The following is an 18991-nucleotide window of genomic DNA, read 5'->3' as shown; positions in this document are numbered from 1 at the left end:
GATGTTATATTGTGTTTATTTGGATGGCGATACGTTATTCGCCGATATAAGAACGTTTTACGACTTCTTATGACGCGTTACCTGCCCCACCTAACACTATCATTAATGTTGATGTCAGCTCACAAAAAAAGAAAAACAAATATGATTTGATAATCTTATTTCTAGGCTCTTATAGTTATCAGGAAGTTAAATGACAAAAACAGCATTCTTCTCCATTTTAAAACACATAATAATAGCTCACCTGTTCGCCATAGTATCATGCCTAAACCTCAGAATAAAGGCGTATGATCGAGATTTTCATTTTGTATCGATGTAATTGGATCGTTAATCATTTAATCAATATAGTAATAGCCTATAGGTTTTGAACAGTACTAGTATTACCCCACCCATATAGCAGAATGACCGAAAATCAGGTGTAAAATATTCACTATTACTGAAGATTTTTTAAAAAAAACAATATTATTTTGACACTGACAAGTTGTGTGTTCCTATTTAATGTTTTATTAAATAGTGAATTTAAATTTAAGTTGAGTAATACCGCTAATGAAGTTCCTTATATGTCTTGTAAATACCTTGCTCGTCTGAGTATCGACATCAATGCAATGACGTCGCACGCGTCCCTACTCGCGCGCCGCCGCCTCGTCATACGCAGCCGTCTCACGAGCCTTGTGTATAATATAATATTCTCCGTGGTCCTCTGCCTCTCACGCTGAGCCCACTGTTGAATAATGTTCGTCTGCCACATATGCCATAGAAAGCATAGCAACAACACCGCTGAAATCTGTTGCCATTCCATTTTTCACATTTCGCGGCAGAGGAAGTCGCGCGGCCTCGTTGGCCAACCTGTTTCCTTCAGTGGTTTTTTGGTGGAGCGCCACCGCAGGCGGGGAGGGGAACATGTTTGGTCAAAAGCTTCGGTTTGTTTGGCTCGTGCTGAGTGAAAGCAAATAGCGTCCGCTGAAAATAGTAACACGTTGCAGTTCTGGTCCCCAATCGAATCGAGTCTACCAGACTATCAGGCGTAAATGTCTTATAAAGGGGCGTCGTGCACGTTCACAGCTGACATCATTACAAGCCAATGGGGTGGGTATGTTGTGGAGGCTGGTTGCAGGATTAGCCAATAGAATTGCAGAATGAAAACGGGGGCGTGGTCTGTGTTTTGCTCAATCAGGAAATGTTGCTCGGAAACTAGCTCGAGGCTGCGGCTCAACGCGCAGCTGTCTCTCGACGGAGTTAATGGACACCCTGAGCCAAAATGGCGACCGGAGAGAGCCAGTTTCCTCTCTCGTTCGTACCAAGGGGTTGGTCTAGAAACTGCATCACAGCTGATCGGGAGGTTTCCCCCCCCCCTCAAGTTGTTTTTTTGCAGAGAGCAGCTTTGCAGACAATCACAGAGGCACCTCTCTTGTTTTCTTTCGCTCCTTCTTGTTGTTGTTTTTGTACTTAGCGCCCTTTAAATGTCGAATCCTTTAGTTATTCACTAGCCTATTCCAATCCGAAGCCCCGTTCTCAGGTTAATGATGTCGCTTCTTTTTAAAAGAAACTGTTTTTATCTCATTTTTGCGCTCGAATATCGTCGCCCTTTTGCCATCCACGGTGAATGTAACCCCGATCCGACCCACTTTTAGCCCCCTTTTTTTTTTCGCATCTCGGGTCGCATGAGCGGAGATGTTTTCGCCAGGAGAGGAGGTCGATTCCGATTTGTTTACCTCGCTGACGGAGTCACCCGGAGATGCGATCTCCCCAACGCTGGAGCTCAGTTTGACCGCCGTCTACACCGTCCTCTACTCTTTCCTCTTTGTTTTCGTCTACCTGCAGCTCTGGCTCATCCTGCATTACGGCCACAAGCGCTTCAGCTACCAGAGCGTGTTTTTGTTCCTGTGCCTGCTGTGGGCAGCGCTGCGGACGACCCTCTTCTCTTTCTACTTTAAAAATGTGGTGCAGGCCAACCAGCTGCAGCCTCTGGCCTACTGGCTGCTCTACTGCTGCCCCGTCTGCCTGCAGTTCTTCACACTCTGTCTGCTCAACCTCTACTTCACACAGGTATGTGCGTTTCTGTGCACCACGATCTCATCAAAGCAGCTGAGCACGCAGTTTTCTGCCCATTGTGCATAGTCAGATTTCGCATTTCATGACCCGCTGTCCTGCGGGGGGGAAAAAAAACGGTTAAATTTGCTGTAACAATGGCTAATGCTTTAGTTGTGTGTGGCATTTGGACTTAATTTAAATTACAAAGACCCACATTAAATTGAAAAGAGCATTGCAGGAGGGCATTGAGCAGAGATGAAGCCAAGAGGCACGTTGTGACTCTGGAGGAGCTGTAGAGATCCACAGGTCATGCCGGAGGATCTGCTGACAGGGTGAATATATGAGTCGGACATTCCACAAATCTGGCCTTTTTAAGGAACAGTGCCAAGAAGAAGAAGATGTAACGCGAGCAATCCAGCAGACGCAGCAAAACACGTGGAAGACGGAGCTCTGGCCAAAATTGAGCTTTATGGCCTGTATGTGGTGGGAAACTAAAGCACACAACATCACCCCCGTGATGAAACATGGTGACGATCACCATGTTGGTTGATGGATGCAGAGCAATCCTGCAAGGAAACCCGATAGAGGTCCACACTTTTTAGACTATTATTTGTACGGTAGTTGGCAGCCATTTATCGTTTCCTACCAATGGTTATGGACTACTTTTGTGTTGGCCTACCGCATAAAATCCCCCACGAATAGACCGCAGCTTGTGGTTGTAACCAGTGTGCGAAATACCTGTCAATATTTGGTGGGGGTCCCCATCTCCCGATTGTTGCGCAATAACGATGTAAATTTTCTCAATATGCAGTAGGCCTATAACATTATAATGTCAAAGTCAAAGTTAGCTTTAATGTCAATTCTTCACATTCACCAGACATACAAGGACTAGAGAGGACGTTTCTCATTCACCAACAGTGAAACAGATAAAGTGCACAGGCACAACAGATAAGATCAGTCCCTAATACTAAAACTTAAACATTTTTAGTATTAATTGTTGTCAACGTTACGTTATTCTTCTGTTTGGTGCGCACATGCCTAATTTGCATCCGCGAATAGGATTGGCTGGCTCCACATGGCATAAAAAAGAACATATTTCCCCCTGGGATCATTAAAGTATGTCTGATTCTAATTCTGATATTTGTCAATAAATGTTTTGAATTTTAAATACTTGACATGTTGAGCTTAAAAAATTTTAGTGACCATTAGTGACAAAAAAATATTTCATTTTTAGATTTTTTTGATACAATTTAAGACCCCCTTTAAATTTAGCTTTTGAGGCTTTGAGGGGGTCTCATAGGTTAATCGGGGGGGGGGTCGAGCCCCCCCCGGACCCCCCCGTATTTCGCACTCTGGTTGTAACATTAAAAAAAAGTGAAAAAGGTCAAGAAGTGAAGGTTACAGCTAACCTTGGCGTCAACATTCCTCACCGATCGCCCCCGTTTCCCACCATTTTGGACCAGTCGTGCTGTTTTGCACCTGAGTTGTCAAGCTGGATCAGCTAACCTAACGCTGAACCCTTGGTGCAGTCAAATCCAGCCTTGTTCTTCTTAAAGGTCTCCCAGCAGGCACCATCAAATCTCTGCAGATAGACCAGAATGCAGTGGTTGGTACATCTGCACATCACTGATGCTTATGACCGCTAAGTAGACTCTACTCAAGCAAATGTTCAAGTATACAATGTGTAGTTGCTAAAATGTATGTAAAAAGGGGGGGGATGGGAACCCGGTGTGCAGCTCAACACCTGCACACTTCAAATGTCAAAGACTGATTTGTCTGAGGAGCACCTTCTTCTGGAGAAGCGTGGTCAAAATGCACGTTCAGGGTGAAAAGGAAGGGAAGCTTGCCTCACTGGCTGACTGGTGATTTGCAAATGCAACTCACGGTGTCACATGACTGCTGAACAAACACCGTCGCCCATCTGCTGACCTCGGGCCAATATTTGCATCCATACTAAAAATTAAAAAGTCAGTAGATTGAAGATAGAATTCAAATTTCTGCTTTGCATGAAAACAGTCTCTTTCTTTTCCTATCGTATAATGTCAGTCCAGCATGGCTGCTCATTGCTGTCATTATGTCTGTTAAAGCGTGTTTATCTCAGTGTCAGGGGAGCATGTGACCAGGCCAGCTCAGAGAAGAAACCCTTCCTGGTTCTGGTTTTATACGTCTGGCTACATCAGGTCTGACTAATGTGTCAGATTCCCATTTTGTTCCGCAGCTCAGACTGGAGGCTGTTGTTGAACTCTTAAACACGCTGTGGTTTTTATGACGGCGGCTGCTCAGATTCGCACAAGAAAGTCGAGTTTTCTGGCTGATTACCGATCTCCAGTTTTTGTAAAGCTTTGATCAGCTGATACCCATTTTGGGTCCATTCCAGTTAGAACATAAAATTATATTAGAACAAAATTCTAGTAATTACTGTAAACCGTGGTTTTAACATATTTTAAAATAAAGAAAAACTGAGTTGAGTTTGCAACTTTACCGATTAGTGATCAGGTTAAAAAATTGGGGGATTAAAAAATATTCTTAAATATCATCAGCATACATTTTGATTTTTAGAGCTAGCTACATAGCTACAAGTTGTAGCTATGTCCTTTAAACCTCTGTCACAGTCACACATCGGGGATTGCATTACCTGTAATTAGCTGTATAAGTAGCGTAACAATATAATCCTAGAAGACAAAAGAAATATTGATGAATGGAGACAAACAAAGTGTGTTTGTCTCACTTATTCTGTGAGGAAGTTTGTGCGTTATGAGGAAGCCGCAAGCTGGAGCAGAAGATCTTTGAGTGAGCATCATTAAATCTGACAGCAGAGTAAGAAAACGTGGCGCGTGTTTCATTCAAGCTTTGCAGAATTTAAACACTAACATGGTCTGCATTAACTCTGCTCTCAGATTGAATTAAACTCATGTTAAATTTAAGGCAGAAAGAGGGTTTTTTTAAAAAAAAATTTAGAGCAAACGGGGCAGGACTTTTCCTTCTTAAAATCAGGGGTTTGATGGACACCAATACTTTGTATTTACTTTCAAAGTAATTTGAAATAATACATTTGCCATACAGCAAAACTAAAAAAAAAAAAATACAAGGCTACTTTACCTTTTGGCCTTCTTGTTATCTGGTAAAAGTCCTGCTTTTTCGCAGCCTGAATGAACTACAAGCACGTCTCATGATGTAAACATGCCGTTTCCTTTTATAAAGCTTTTAACACTGTTTGGACTGCCCTGTTTTCAATTTAGGCACTTACTGGCACAGAAAAAAAAAAAACAACGAGCCTTTTTCGCTCAGCAACTTCAAATCTGAAATGTTGATGTTTGCTTTCATATGGTGCATTCACTGATTGGAAGAAGATTATTTTTTTATTTTTTTTACTTCCAACCAGCTGGTCACTGGTCAGGGCTAATGAGGCTTACAGTCAAAATGCAGTCAACACACAATTTCTGCTCATGTGTGACCTTCCATTTAAAGCATAGCCGGGTTGAGATTCTCAGAAAAGACAGAAATAGAGCAGTTCCTTCAAATTTTCTGCTGAAAGCTTCCTTTCCGGAAGCAAAAAATTCAGTAATATGCTTCTTTGCCGTGCAGCCGCTCTCGTTCAGATCGGTCGGTTTTCTGCAGTATCCTCCACTTAAATTTTCAGCCTTTTTTTTCCCATAAGAAAAAGAACCTATTGCTTCTTAGGATAAATTGAATACAGTGTGAGTGTAGCAAATATCTGTATTTTTGTCACCCCAAAATGGGTCAAAACCCCTTTAAGAACTAATAGTAATAGCATTTATTTTAATTTATTCTGGTAACTAAAAACTTCGAAAGATATTTGACTGGCATGGTTTATTACTGTATTAAAAAATATGGCTAGACGTTCTTCTTTTGGCTTTGTAGATGATGTTCTGATATGCCATAAAGTATTCCAATTTGCAAACTTTTAATAAGATTAAAATCAAATGGTACAACGTTTAAAAGCAGCAGCCACCACATACAGTGCTATACTATTCCGCAGGCTTGGATATCTTTGCTTAACGGCTGATGCAGACACTGTTTCTTCAGGGGACTTTGGCTCGTTAACTAACTGGTTAGGTGTGGAAAAGCTCATGATTTTTCTAAAAATACCACACACTATTTCTGCTCCGGTCTCCGCATCCCACTCACCTACGACGACATACAGAGGATTCCCTGCATCAACGCATTTTCGTAAAGTGGGTGGAAAATTGATGAGCTTTTGCAGAATTTAATGGGAAGACATCGATGATCCGTTAAAGGCTCCGCGTTGGAACGGGAAACGTATCTAAAGCATGCAGGATGCCACAAAGGACTACCTCTACCTAACATGAATGCACTTGTCAACATTTCTACATAAACAAACAATATATTTCCTTCTTTTTGAAAAAAGAAAACAGCTTAATAGATCTCGGCTATGACAGCATCATCATAAAGATAATCTAAGAAGTCCTACCATGTCCTAATTTAATTTTTATTAATTTGGTAATTAAAGGATTTACAGTTTATTGTTCTCAACTCAATTCTTTGCGCTCTGAATGCATTTGATCTCAAGATATAGTTTGCATTTTGCACCATAATATAACCATAAACGAATCTAGGCCTGGGCTGGTATGAGATTCATGCTGTATTATGACTTCGCGTTTTTTCTGTATTTCCACAAAAATCGAAAGCAAAATTATACAGCATGTTCTCATTTAAAAACACAAAAAGGATAATTATTCCTACTGTTATTAAAATAACTTTGAAAATTTCTAGAGAACTTAGTAATTTTCCAGTGCTTATAGGGCAGACTATGACACATTCTTGCTGTTCAGACCCTTGTAAAGGTACCAAAGAAAACCCCCGCTGATGTAAGGCTCCTTTCAACCAGTTGACTGTCAGAGTGCATCAACGTCTTTGATTTATTATCATTAAAATTATTAACAACAGCAGGAACAAAAGCGTTAGCAGTTTTGAAGCCAACTTTTTGAAAACCTTGATAATTGTAACTAGGGCTGAACAATTAATTGCATTTTCAATGTAATCGCGATTTTAAAAAAAAATGCAATTTCCAAATCGCAGTCTGCAATTTTTGGCTATTAACAATCAGTGAATTAGACACGTCCATTAGGTGTCCTTAAAATGTTTAAAGTGGATTTGCTCCACATGGAAGGGAAGACAGTTGCAGCAGTGAGATAATCTAATTATTTTACTTGTATTAGAGTTTATATAATCATAAGTTCTGGTCAATCAGTTTAATATAATGACTGGCTACACTTTATGTTCAAGGCTTGATGTCCAAATCAATTAAAAGCTGTTCTCTTGAATAATATTCTGATTAATAGAAACATTAAAAGTTCTTGTTTTAAATAGTCCTTCTTTACAAACATCTTTTTTTAGAGAACATTTTTCTTGCTTGTGGTTAATGCAGACAAAAGTCAAAATTGCAATTTTGGTTGAAATATATTGTAGGCAGAACGCAATTATTTCTGCTCCGAGTTTAGATGCTGCGGGTCTTTTAGAAACTAATCCGCACGGCGAGGAAACAGACTGATTTGTTGTTTGTATATGTTTGAAAAGACGTGATAAATTAAACTGGGGAAAAAATCGCATTAAATCGCAATATTAAATAAAAAAAATCACAATTAGATTATTTTGCTAAATCGTTCAGCCCTAATTGTAACCAGCACGTGGCTAAAATAACCAATGCTTCCAATAGTTTTTGTTAATTATGCTCCTCTTTGCTCAATGATGACAATAAGTCATCGTAAATTTGAGCTACCTGTAATCAGCTCATTAACGCTAACTGGTGATGAAGGATTTGAGCTAAATGTTGTGTTGATCAGACAAAGGCACTAAGGTTTACCCTCAAAGTCACTGAGGGCATTGAAGGGGGGTTGAAAGCTGACGAACACTGTGCCACAGCTGCCTAACACACGTGCATCTGTGGAAATACTGCTTTTCTGATGAGTCAGTTCCAAGTCTTGACCTGTGAGCTACTTCTCTTTGTTTTAGTCGACCTTTTACTAAAGGAGCAGATGGTCTAGTTCGTAATTGGTTGCATTTGCTGAGATAAGACCCAGACATTCTTTGCGCGCTAAAAGGATACATACGTAACGTGAAGTGCGTTCACACATATAACGCACAGAAAGTATACAACCCTTGCTGAATTGCCTTGTTGGTTGCTTGCTTCATCTCTTGGTTACAAATTACCCCACTGTGGCCTACTTTCAGCATGCTGCCTGATCATGTGAGTGGGTGTTGGTTTGTTTAAACTAAATGTTGCTGATGTATTTTAAGGATATTTAAGGATGTGATCAGCATAAAATGTGTTTCAGAAATCTCTCTCTCTTTTTTTTTTTTAAATCAACTAAAATGCTTGTACTCTCCAAAAAGATGATAAATGTCACCCGTGTGTGCTTTCCAAGCGCTGAATAAACAATTTAAGGGAACCTCTTTCAAAATCAAGTTGTTACAAAACAAGAGCAAACTGGATTGGACATTGGACTTATGAACAGTTTTGCGTCTGAACATTTGAGTCACTAGTAACCTGTCCTGTCAATTCCTTTATTTCAGAGTATTATAATTGAAGGACTGAATATTGCATATAATTTTTACGCTGATGACGGTCTACTTTTGAGACTTTACCAGCAAACTCTTTTGACGTGAAACCATGGTTTGCACGAGATGTTCTTCACACGATAGCTTCACGCATTTGCTGCAGATTTGTCTGGGTTGCAACCATGATGTGAATTTGCCATTACATAGCCCAAAGGTGTGATATTTATTTGTAATATGGCGATTATGCAGGTTTTTGGAGTGCAGTGAGCCCAGTGTCTTGTTGAAAAAAAAAACAAGTTGGACATGATTCGAGCCTTGTTACATAGTGCAGTGTCCTGCTGGAAGTAGGTGTCTCAACATGGCTTTTCATAAAGAGGTCATAAAGGGATGGACATGGTCGGCAACATAACTCAATAGTAGTGCTGTGGTCTTAAAACAATGCTCAATCGATACTAAAATAGCCCCCACACCATTGAGTATTTTTGACACGATTCAATAAACATGAAGGCAAAAAATTTAAAACCTGTGTGTGAGGTGAAACAGTTCAGATGAATCAGCTCATTTAGGTCTGAGGCTATGGATCTCATCTGCAAAAAAAGTGGAACTTCTTCCCAAACAAAGAAATTTGGGTGTCTCGTTTATTAGTACTAGTAGGATAGAGCAGAAGCACAACAGACCGATCTCCAATAATAAGGCTTTTGCTCTGGTCTGCCACATTGGAGGAGGAGCTAAACTAAGACGAACCTCTTGATTTACGGTGTGAATGCTTTATCTCTGGCCGTAAGATTAAGATTATGAACAAAGAATAAGATTCCTAAGTGATTCATAGAGTGGCTTGGCTTTAGTTTAATGCTACAGTCGTCCAGACGAAGCTGAGATTTGAGCCCATGCTTCTCCACATTAAGAGGAGTCGGCTATGGTGGTTATCTGATCTTATTAGGATGCCCCCTGAGCTCCTCAGGATGGATTTGAGGGTATGTGGAGCATATTTGTAAGCAACTGTTTTTTTTTCTTCTTCTCAACAGAGTTTGTAGTGAGAGCAGTAAAATCTCAGAAACAGAATATGGGATCCTCTTATTTTAAAAATTTCATTCGGGACCACTTATTTCTGAAATAATTCAGCCTTTTTACTGTATGCGAGTGTTTGCTTATTTCAGTGACCTCCAGGAATCTCCTCGAGCTTTGTTAACTCACACCCTCGTTCTAAAACCGCCCCCCCCCCCTGCTTTCTGTACTCGTCTAACATTCAGTGGGACTTGTGTACTCTGTGTAATTTTTTTTTCCACATTTTTCTTTCTCCAGGTGATGTTTAAAGCTAAAGCCAAGTATTCACCTGAGCTCACCAAATACAAGTAAGTCCTCTAATTGTTTAGGAATGAAAAAACAGGGCATTCTTGAATAATTTTGATAATTGATCACAATCATCACCCTTTATACTGCGTTCTTCTGTGGATATAGGGTCATTTGTACTTGCGGATATAGTCGTTTCTTATTTTTACCCAACTTTTCTCTCCTTAGGGTTCCTCTGCGTTTGTTCTTCCTGTGTCTCAGTATATTTTTCCTGGTGGTGAATCTAACGTGCGCGTTGCTAGTTCAAGGAGCTCTGATGCGCTCTGAACCACCAAGGTAGGCAAACATTTTTAGTCATTTCATATCCGAGCTTACACAACACAGGTTTTCTCTTGCATCTTGAGTAAAAAGAAATTCCCGCGCATACTCGAATGTGTCATTGTAAACTCTTTGTCGTACAGTGACGGGAGGATCAGACATGCCGTCCTGGCTCGGGTCCTGATCAACGACAGTCTCTTTGTCCTGTGTGCCATATCTCTTGCTGTGTGCATCTTCAAGATCGCCAAGATGTCTTCTGCCAACGTTTACCTCGAGTCTAAGGTAGATAGAAAGGCATGATTTTCTTTTGCTTTTTGTTTTTTAGGAAAATTCTTGTAAAACTGCATTTTTAGACATTGGATAAAGCGCTTTTTCAAAGTTATGTTCTGTTGGACAACATTTGACTCTTCTCTAAGTTAGCGGAACTTGGCAATATAACACTAAGAACAGGAGAATTAAAAAATTATTAAGGAACTGACCCTGGGACCAATCAGTTTTTCATTTGGAAGTGGGAATTTCCAAATGGGAAGTCAGAGAATTAACCAGAACGCCCCCAATAGTCAGAACTCTTAATTTAGAAACATGGAGATTTTTTTTGCCTACCCCAAGTTGAAAATCAAAATGGCTGCTGTATTTTAAAAGTCAGACATTTAAAGTCCCAATCTGGAAAATTAACTGGAATGCTATCAGAAGTCAGAACTCTGATTTGGAATGGCAAAAGTTTGTCTCCAACTTCATTATCTAAAATGGCTCTGTCGCGTTTGAATGGCATTGATAGTTACGGTAATACAGTAAGCAGTAGCATATTCACTTTGACTCTGACAACATGCTGCTGCATTGTTTGAATGTACAAAATGCAAAGAAATAAATCATTAGCTTGTACCGCTAACTTTGTTAGCCTGGTTGTTGAGCACAGCTACTAGCAAATCCCACAAGTTTTTTGACTTGTATCTGGAACAAATGGACATAATTGTAAGGTCTGAGATCCAACTTCCAAGACAAATGAAAAGTGCCAAATTTTGTTCACCATTTTAAATATAATTTACATATTTTGTGTGTTCTTTTTTCAACTGTTTTGGAGCCAGCCACAACGAGGCAGTTGATTTTATTCTGCTGCAGCTGTCATTTCTATCTACCTTTCAAGTCCAAATACTGTGGGTGAAAATTCATTGCCTGGTTCAAATGTCATATATACAGGAAGCAGCTTGTAAACCAAGCTAACAGCCTGACAGTCCTAATTCTCACTAAATCCGTGCTTACTATTAGCCGCTAGCCAGAGCGTCTTGACGTTTCTCATTGAAATGTATTGGAGAAAATGTATTAGCACTCACATGTATAAGCCCTCCCAAAACATGGTAATATGCTTAATTTGTGTTTCTGTCTTATAATCAGTCAGTAATGCTTGTTGGCCAAGATGAAGTGTTTTGGAGCTGTAGCTTGTCCTGACGCAACGTATCTCCCTGCCAGGGAACATCAGTGTGCCAAGCGACTGCCGTAGGGGCTGTGGTGATTCTCCTCTACACTTCCAGGGCCTGTTACAACCTAGTGGTGGTGACCCTGTCGCCACAGGACAGACCCAACCCCTTTAGTTATGGCTGGTACAGCGTCTCGGATCAGGTGATGCCACATCTGTGTTCAGTTTTCACAGTGCCTCGCAAAACTGTTCATACTGCTTGAACTTTTCCACATTTGGGTCACACGACAGCCAGACATTTTAAACGCGTTTCATTGGGATTTCAAGCGGCAAACCAAGACAAAGTAGTGCATAACTGGAAAATGTTATTGATGGACATCGTTGCAGGGGGGCTGAATACAAATGCACACCACACACATTTCTATTTGTAAAAACATTCGGAAACCATGCATTTCCTTCCTCCTCACTCTGATGCACTCACTACCTTGTGTTGATCTGTAATATGAAATTCCAGTAAAATACATTGAGGTTAGTGAGAAATATGGAACAGCAAATATTTTATGTAGCTGGGGTGTTTTGAGTGCAGATACGACCTATGTTTGGAGAATTAGTGAAGGAGTGCTTAGCAGCGTAAAGGGCTTTGTCTGGCTATAAATAACCATGTCTGTGTATCCTGACCTACATCAGAGAGGGTGCAGGCCTTGAGACAGACAACGCATTTTGAAGGATTTCCTTCTGCATACTTGTGGCTGTGTGTCGTACAATATAGACCTAAACTATCATTCAATAATCTGGCTTTAAACACGATGACTTTATTCTCTACAAATCAGCTGTCATCCCAACAAGGTAGCATGATTTTACTTATTTTCATGTCAATTGTTGAACATTGGTGTGTCTCTGATTGATGTTATGAGTCCTGTATTTGATTTAGGCAAATTTTCTGTGAGATGTTGGATGAGTTTTAGCAGTATGAGAAATATATATTCACGTGCCACTTATCATGTCTGTGTTGTACATTTTGAGTCAGTATATAAATATCAGACTGTATAAAAAAAGTATCCTGATCTATCCAAAAAAGCAGCCACAGTGAAGTGGTATAATGGCCAGCAGGGAGAGAGACTAGTAATTGCACAAACAAGTTCACTTTTTAAGAACTTGAAGAAATAAAAACAGTCTGGATTTTTTTTTCTAGAAAACTTCATAAAAAGATCATGTCTGTTTTTTTTTTTGTTTGTTTTTTTAATATTCAACTACCCTTAGGTAAAATGCAGCAATTAGGGCTTTTTGTGTGATGGACCAACACAAATTAGAAGTAATTGGTAAATGGAATAGAAAAGACACACGGTGCTCAAAGACTCTTGCAGATAAAAACGTTGTGTGGCGGGAATCTTAACACTGCACATGACCCTGAACACACCATGCCCACAGTGAAAAAAGCTGGTGCCAGCATTATGCTTTAGGGAGGCTTAAATTAGAAATGTAAGAAAACATTTGAAGTGCGTTGCTCATTTATATTTAGTCTTCCTGAGTTACTATTTTGCACGTCTTTTGGGGTATGTCTCTACCAGCTTTGCCCAAATATGGATTTAGGTCAGATTGGACGGAGAGCACCTGTGAATATCAACTTTCAACACTTGCCACAGATTCCCAACAGGATTTAGATGACTTTAACTGAGCCATTCTAACATATGAATATACTTTGATCTAAACCATTCGCTTCTCTTCTTTTCTATTCAGAATAAGGGGAACTGAGTATGAATTAATGCGTCTCTTTTCACATCACTATTTTAGTTGACAAATAGTGTCATACTACTTCCCAGTTATGAACTACTTTGTGTTAGTCTAAATCTCAGTAAAATACTTTGCAGCTTGTGGTTGTAGCTTGAAAAATATGACAGATGAATCCTTTTACAAGGCATTGTAATTCCACTCTCAGAACAATGTTTTTTTTTTTTTTTGTTTCTCTCTGTTTGCTCGGTTCAGTATTCATAGTGCAAAATGTGTGTGTGTTTGTGTTTTCAAAGGCCGACATACAGAAGATCAGCGGTGAAGCCTACATTGTGTTTGGGATTATTTTGTTCTTCTGGGAGCTGCTGCCCACCAGCTTAGTGGTGGTTTTCTTTAGAGTCCAAAGACCCCACCAAAACCTGGTAAACTGATCAACTCGGAGACAAGTCATGGTGTAGACCTTCCTCACAGCTTGAACCGATGTCCAAAGTGGACTAAATTCCTCTGCGGTGTGTCTTTCAGGCCCCGGGTGGCATGATCAACAGCCACAGTTTCAGCTCCAGAGCGTATTTCTTTGACAACCCCCGACGGTACGATAGTGATGATGACCTGTCCAGGAGCATCAATAGCAGATCTGATCGGGCGAGGTGAGCACACACACAATGTCCGTAATTACCAGAACAGAAAGAACCAAAACCAATAAAAGCTTAATATGTAAAAGTCAACATGCACCAAAAGACAGTTTCCTGTGGTTCAGTATGTCTGTTGGTGATATACACCATACAGACAAGAACAGCATTGTTATGGAGGAAGTATTTCATGTTTTCACATTTTGTCTACAAACACTAAATATTGAAAAGGGAAGTAATGTTAAAAACAAACTGACTTTTTAAAACTATAATAACTAATTTGATCTGTAGAGAGGATGATCAGGGCTGGCCTTTGTTTCAGGAACTGTAGCTAACATCTCTGCAGACCTCACGCACCCTGAACACAAACTGTTTGGACTTTTACCGTTGGGTTGGCGCTACAGAGTGCTAATTACATAATTTATGTGAATTGTGAGGACTAATTCGCCCAACAACCGAACATTTTTATTTATTCACTTGTAGCTTCAGCATCCTTGAGCTTGGACTACAAAGTCGCAAAGTGAAATAAAAATGTGGCTTCGCAAAATTGGTTAGATGGACATCCATGACCTTGTTTAGCAGCTCAGCATCAAATACTTTGACGTTATTGTGCAGAATACGTAACAGGGAATTGAGAAAACGAACAGATTGAAAAATATGACCCAAACAGAATATAGAGATATCTACGCAGCACCTTGAGAGACTGAATTCAGTTTTTCTGCGCTCCCAGAGACTCCAAGTACACAGAAAAATGATTTAAGGGCTAAAAAGGTGGATGCTGCATGATATGTTCCCTTTTAACAGTCAAAGTTCCTGCTGCCATGCATACCTGCACCAATCCAACTATGAGTTCCTCTTTTATAAAAACAATGTATAGATACATATTTTTAAAAAATCTATTTATATTTCTCTTTTTATATAGATTTACACTTTAAATCTCTTCTTTGGGGTCAAAGTGGAACTAAAGTCAAATTCCTTGTTTGTGCACACAAACCTGGCTATTAAAGCTTATTCTGATTCTGCCCTCTCACAATAGGACATCGTCAATACACTCTACACTGTGTTTAATTACATCGCATTACTGCGCAGTTTTGTTCTTTGGCCAACTTGTTTTTTTCAATAACCTCATGAATAATTGACTTTTGATAACCTTTTTATCACTCTCATTCCCAGTCTCCTATCCACCACGCCTCAGTTGGCAACATCCAGCTGGTACGGCTCCATCCAGCGCAACGGGAGTTTAGCACCAGGGGTGGCCTCCGCACAGCAGCCACCACCTTCCACGGCGCCGCTCCTGTTTGCCCAAGAAAACATTCAGAGTCATCATCATCACCATCACAATTACTACTCGACCCCACAGAACAACAACTACCAGCATCATCAACACAGTAACTATTATTCCACGCCGCAGAATTATTACTGCGGATCGCAGACGTATTTCTGCACCCCACAAAATTGAACAGGAACCATTGTAGACTTTGGACGAGACAGATTACAAATGATTTCCTTCTTTTGTCCCACTTTCCTTATCCTGCTGCATCAAACTTAGTATTTTTCAATTAAAAGTCCTGCCCACACAACTGCTTCAACAGCTGTGTAAAAATGTGGCGACATATTAAGCAGGAAAGTCGGAACAACAAGACCACCAGCTTTTTTGAGAACATCAGCACAGATGAGTAGCATTTACCAACCCCAAATGGATGGAAAGCATGAAAACTGAAAACATTTCTCTCAAAATCTTTGGTAAGGGTAAAATCGAGACTGGAATTATTAGTGACCAGGAAATCATTCCACTTTTAACTTTCAATGGTTTGGAAACATGAAAGCTGCGTAGCAGCCACTTGTTTGAGACTCATTTGCTATTCCTAAAGCTGTCAGTCAACAGTTCAGGCCAGAGCGACACTGTTCTCAAACAAAATGTTTTAGTCCTGTTTGAGCTTTTTTAACTCAAACCAATATGAAACTAAAATCAAAATCTCAAAATCAAGTATAATATTGTAATGTTGAACCCAATGTATTGCTTTTATTAAACTGTGATTGAGTTCTGTTGCTACACAGAAAAAATGGGGAAAGTTTTTGTTAGGAATTAGCTCATGCTAACTTGCTGATAGCTGCTGAAGCAGGGAGTTAGCATTGCTACCAGTTAGCCAAATTAAAAAAAATTGAAAACAAAAGAAATTACTGACCTTGTGTCACTAAAGTCAGTTCATTTCTTTTCTCAAACTGAGACTGAACTCTGGTGACACAAAGTAAAAATTGTTAAAAGCATTGTTAGGGATTAGACAAGTTCACAGCGAGAAAATTTGAAAAAATGTCATAAGCTATTAGCCAGTGCTAATTTGCAATTGACTGCTAAAGTCAGGAGTGTTAGCACGGTTAGCAGTTAGCCATTACAAAAAAAAACTATGAAAATCTAAAATGGACAAAAAGTTAACATTGTATCGCTGAAGCCAATTTATTATTCTCATCAAACTAGGATGAAGTTCTGATCTAATACAAGCGCTAATTTGCCGGTGTTAAAAGAAAAAAAAAGTTTAAAAAAGAGATTTGTAGAATTGTGTTGTTGCATGCATATTACTGTTATCAACTTGACCTGAATTATTTTACAACACAAAAACCAAAGTGTAAATAAAAAAAAGTAAGGAACTAGCCAGAGCCAGCTGGCTTGATAACGGCTGTTGAAGCTGGGATTATTAGCCCTGTTAAATTAGCGAAAAGGGAAAAAATATTAATTTAAAACTAAAACAATTGGTAATACTGTGTCATTGAAGTCAATGCAATCATTGTAATCAAATTTGAAGAGAATTCTGTTGCAACACACAAAGTGTTAAAAAAAATATGAAAAAATGAGCAAGCACATTACAGAGGCTAAATCAGACCCTCCGCAGAATTGCTCTGTGTGACATATAAGCTCTCCTGTTATCAATGTGTACTTCTTAAAGCCCATAGATCTGTGTAACATTTATATCTAGCTAGCTGCCAGGTGTGATTTGGTGTTTGCTCTCATAGCCTGGTTTCCTCTGTTGACTGACTAAACCATATCTTCAGTTTTCTTGGTCAATTATAACCAGGATTCCTTAATCATAATTACACAGTATATGAAGACTGGAGTTTGCAAATCATTTCAAGTTGGTGAATGTTTGGGTTTAAACATACAGCTTTGTCTGTTTTCAGAAAACATACCCGCATTCAGCTACAAAGTATGAGACGGAGGGATCCTTGAAGCTTATTTGTGACCAAAAGAACCTTTGTAATCAGATTTTTGTGAGCTGTGAGGCAGAAATTTGCACTTAGTGGAAGATCACCTTCAGAGAAAAAGGCTTTTGAGCCTGGAATGTAGGTTTTTCTTCTCATATCTTTATATTTTCATCTGTAATTGTATGTACTCTGTTTTATTTATCCTACGAGGAAGGAAATGTCAATGTGCCATCACATTTTGTCATATAAAAAAAGTTGCATTCCTTAAAGAAAATATTTTTGCACAAAAATTAGTCAAATAATGTATGCTTTGTCTGTTTCCATGCAAATCAGTTTTATATGCGTGTTGCGATATTTTTATTGTAAGTGGTGTGTGTGTGTATTTTCAACATTAGTCTACAAGGTTTAGTCAGCTTTTATACATCACTTTTATTTTAATCAGATTTTTTTTTTCTAACTGATTTTTGTAGTTTTATGCGTTTCCTGCTTCCTTCCTACGTTTTTGTTGTTTTTACTTCACAAGTTTTCTGAATCTTATGACAGCTTGTACTTTTTTTTTTGTTTTGTCGTGTTGTTTACGGCCCACTTCTTGAACCAAAATCACTTCATCTGTGTTTAATTGCCAAGAAAGGCTCACTGATATCACGCAAACTTAAGGTCTGATCTGCGAAAGTTTCCGTTGTTTATGCTGCTGTTTGTGCTTCGAGATCTCATCGCTCGCGTCGGCGAGTTATGTCGGACTCTTAAAATCCAGTGAAAGAGCTGAAGTTGTCGTCGTTGGATCCAGCTTTTCAACAACAGCGCAAAAATGCATGTTCCCGCGTCTGTGCGCAGAATCTGTCACAATTTCTCTATCAAATCTGGTATTATTTGTGTGAAAGTGTTTTTTTTTTTTTTTTTATCGTCTGCTATACAGGAAATGCAGTGATAATTTCCCTATCAATTGTTCTATGGAACTGATGGTTATATCCGTGGCCATAATGAATGTAACCTGTGCTACAGATCACTAATGATGTATGCAAGAAAAGCACTACCATGTTTTAAACCATGTTTTAATAAAGATCTACTGCACTGTTTAGACAATAGTAGTAAATATGAAATGTCAAACATAACTGGTAATCAAACCGCTGCATAATATATTGTTTCTGCTGGTGAGAGTTTGACCGGTTCTGACCTCTCCCACCAGTATACACAGCCTGTCATGAGGCAGATTTTATGGACTAATAAGATTAGGAGGCTAATTGCTACTGAAGAGGCCCATGGGTCGGCAAGAGCATGACCGGGCAGGGTTGCTGTCCTACCTGTATGACAGGGAGCTATTCTTGAGCTTGTCACACTGTTTAGCTAGAACAAATGTAAAGTTACTCACCCTAACATTGCATTAGACTGATTATCCTGTAAAACCTGCTAAACGTGGGGTAAATGGAGATGCAGCAGGGTAAGTGGACCTTGTTTACAAATGAAAAAGTTGGTAAAACGGAAGGCTATGATTTCAAAGGAAAACCATAAAAAGTCAGGTTTGCTGTGTGGTGGTAACAAGGCAACAACCATGTCTCAAAGCCAGGTCATACATTCAGTTGGAAATCTGTGGAAGGCTTGAAAATTGAGGCCCCATCCAATCCAACTGAGTGTGTAATGTTTTTAATCAGTAAAAGGGTAGAGCTGCTGGTCACACCCCAAAGGACCTTCCACTTCACTTTTTAACCTACTCTGGATGGACCCATCACTTAAATTTTGAATTAAACATATTGAAATCTCACAAAATGTGTTATAGGTGTATAAACACTCACAGGACATTAGCAAAAGTTGAAGCTTTTCCTTGATGTGAATCATAAATTACACTGAA

The 18991-nt window shown here is 39.4% G+C and overlaps 1 protein-coding gene across 1 annotated transcript; it reads left to right on the top strand.

The window, feature by feature from the left end:
- Window positions 1-1232: 1232 nt before the first annotated feature.
- Window positions 1233-18219, top strand: gpr137c (G protein-coupled receptor 137c). Its single transcript, XM_012850513.3, has 8 exons — window positions 1233-2043; window positions 9871-9920; window positions 10087-10194; window positions 10320-10458; window positions 11644-11793; window positions 13615-13740; window positions 13841-13965; window positions 15121-18219. Exons 1-8 carry the CDS (start codon window positions 1669-1671, stop codon window positions 15404-15406), a joined length of 1359 nt encoding a protein of 452 aa, XP_012705967.2. The 5' UTR covers window positions 1233-1668; the 3' UTR covers window positions 15407-18219.
- Window positions 18220-18991: the final 772 nt, after the last annotated feature.

The sequence above is a fragment of the Fundulus heteroclitus genome, chromosome 24 (genome assembly GCF_011125445.2).
Source record: "Fundulus heteroclitus isolate FHET01 chromosome 24, MU-UCD_Fhet_4.1, whole genome shotgun sequence".
Taxonomy (NCBI): Eukaryota; Metazoa; Chordata; class Actinopteri; order Cyprinodontiformes; family Fundulidae; genus Fundulus; species Fundulus heteroclitus.
This window is presented reverse-complemented; position numbering and strand designations above follow the sequence as displayed.

Bases quoted from the DNA above. Each gene is read 5' to 3' on its own strand.
- gpr137c (XM_012850513.3), top strand. From the start codon at position 1,669: ATGTTTTCGCCAGGAGAGGAGGTCGATTCCGATTTGTTTACCTCGCTG. The intron at 10,195-10,319 runs GTAGGCAAACAT...TTTGTCGTACAG, and splicing joins ATGCGCTCTGAACCACCAAG to TGACGGGAGGATCAGACATG. The intron at 13,741-13,840 runs GTAAACTGATCA...TGTGTCTTTCAG, and splicing joins AAAGACCCCACCAAAACCTG to GCCCCGGGTGGCATGATCAA.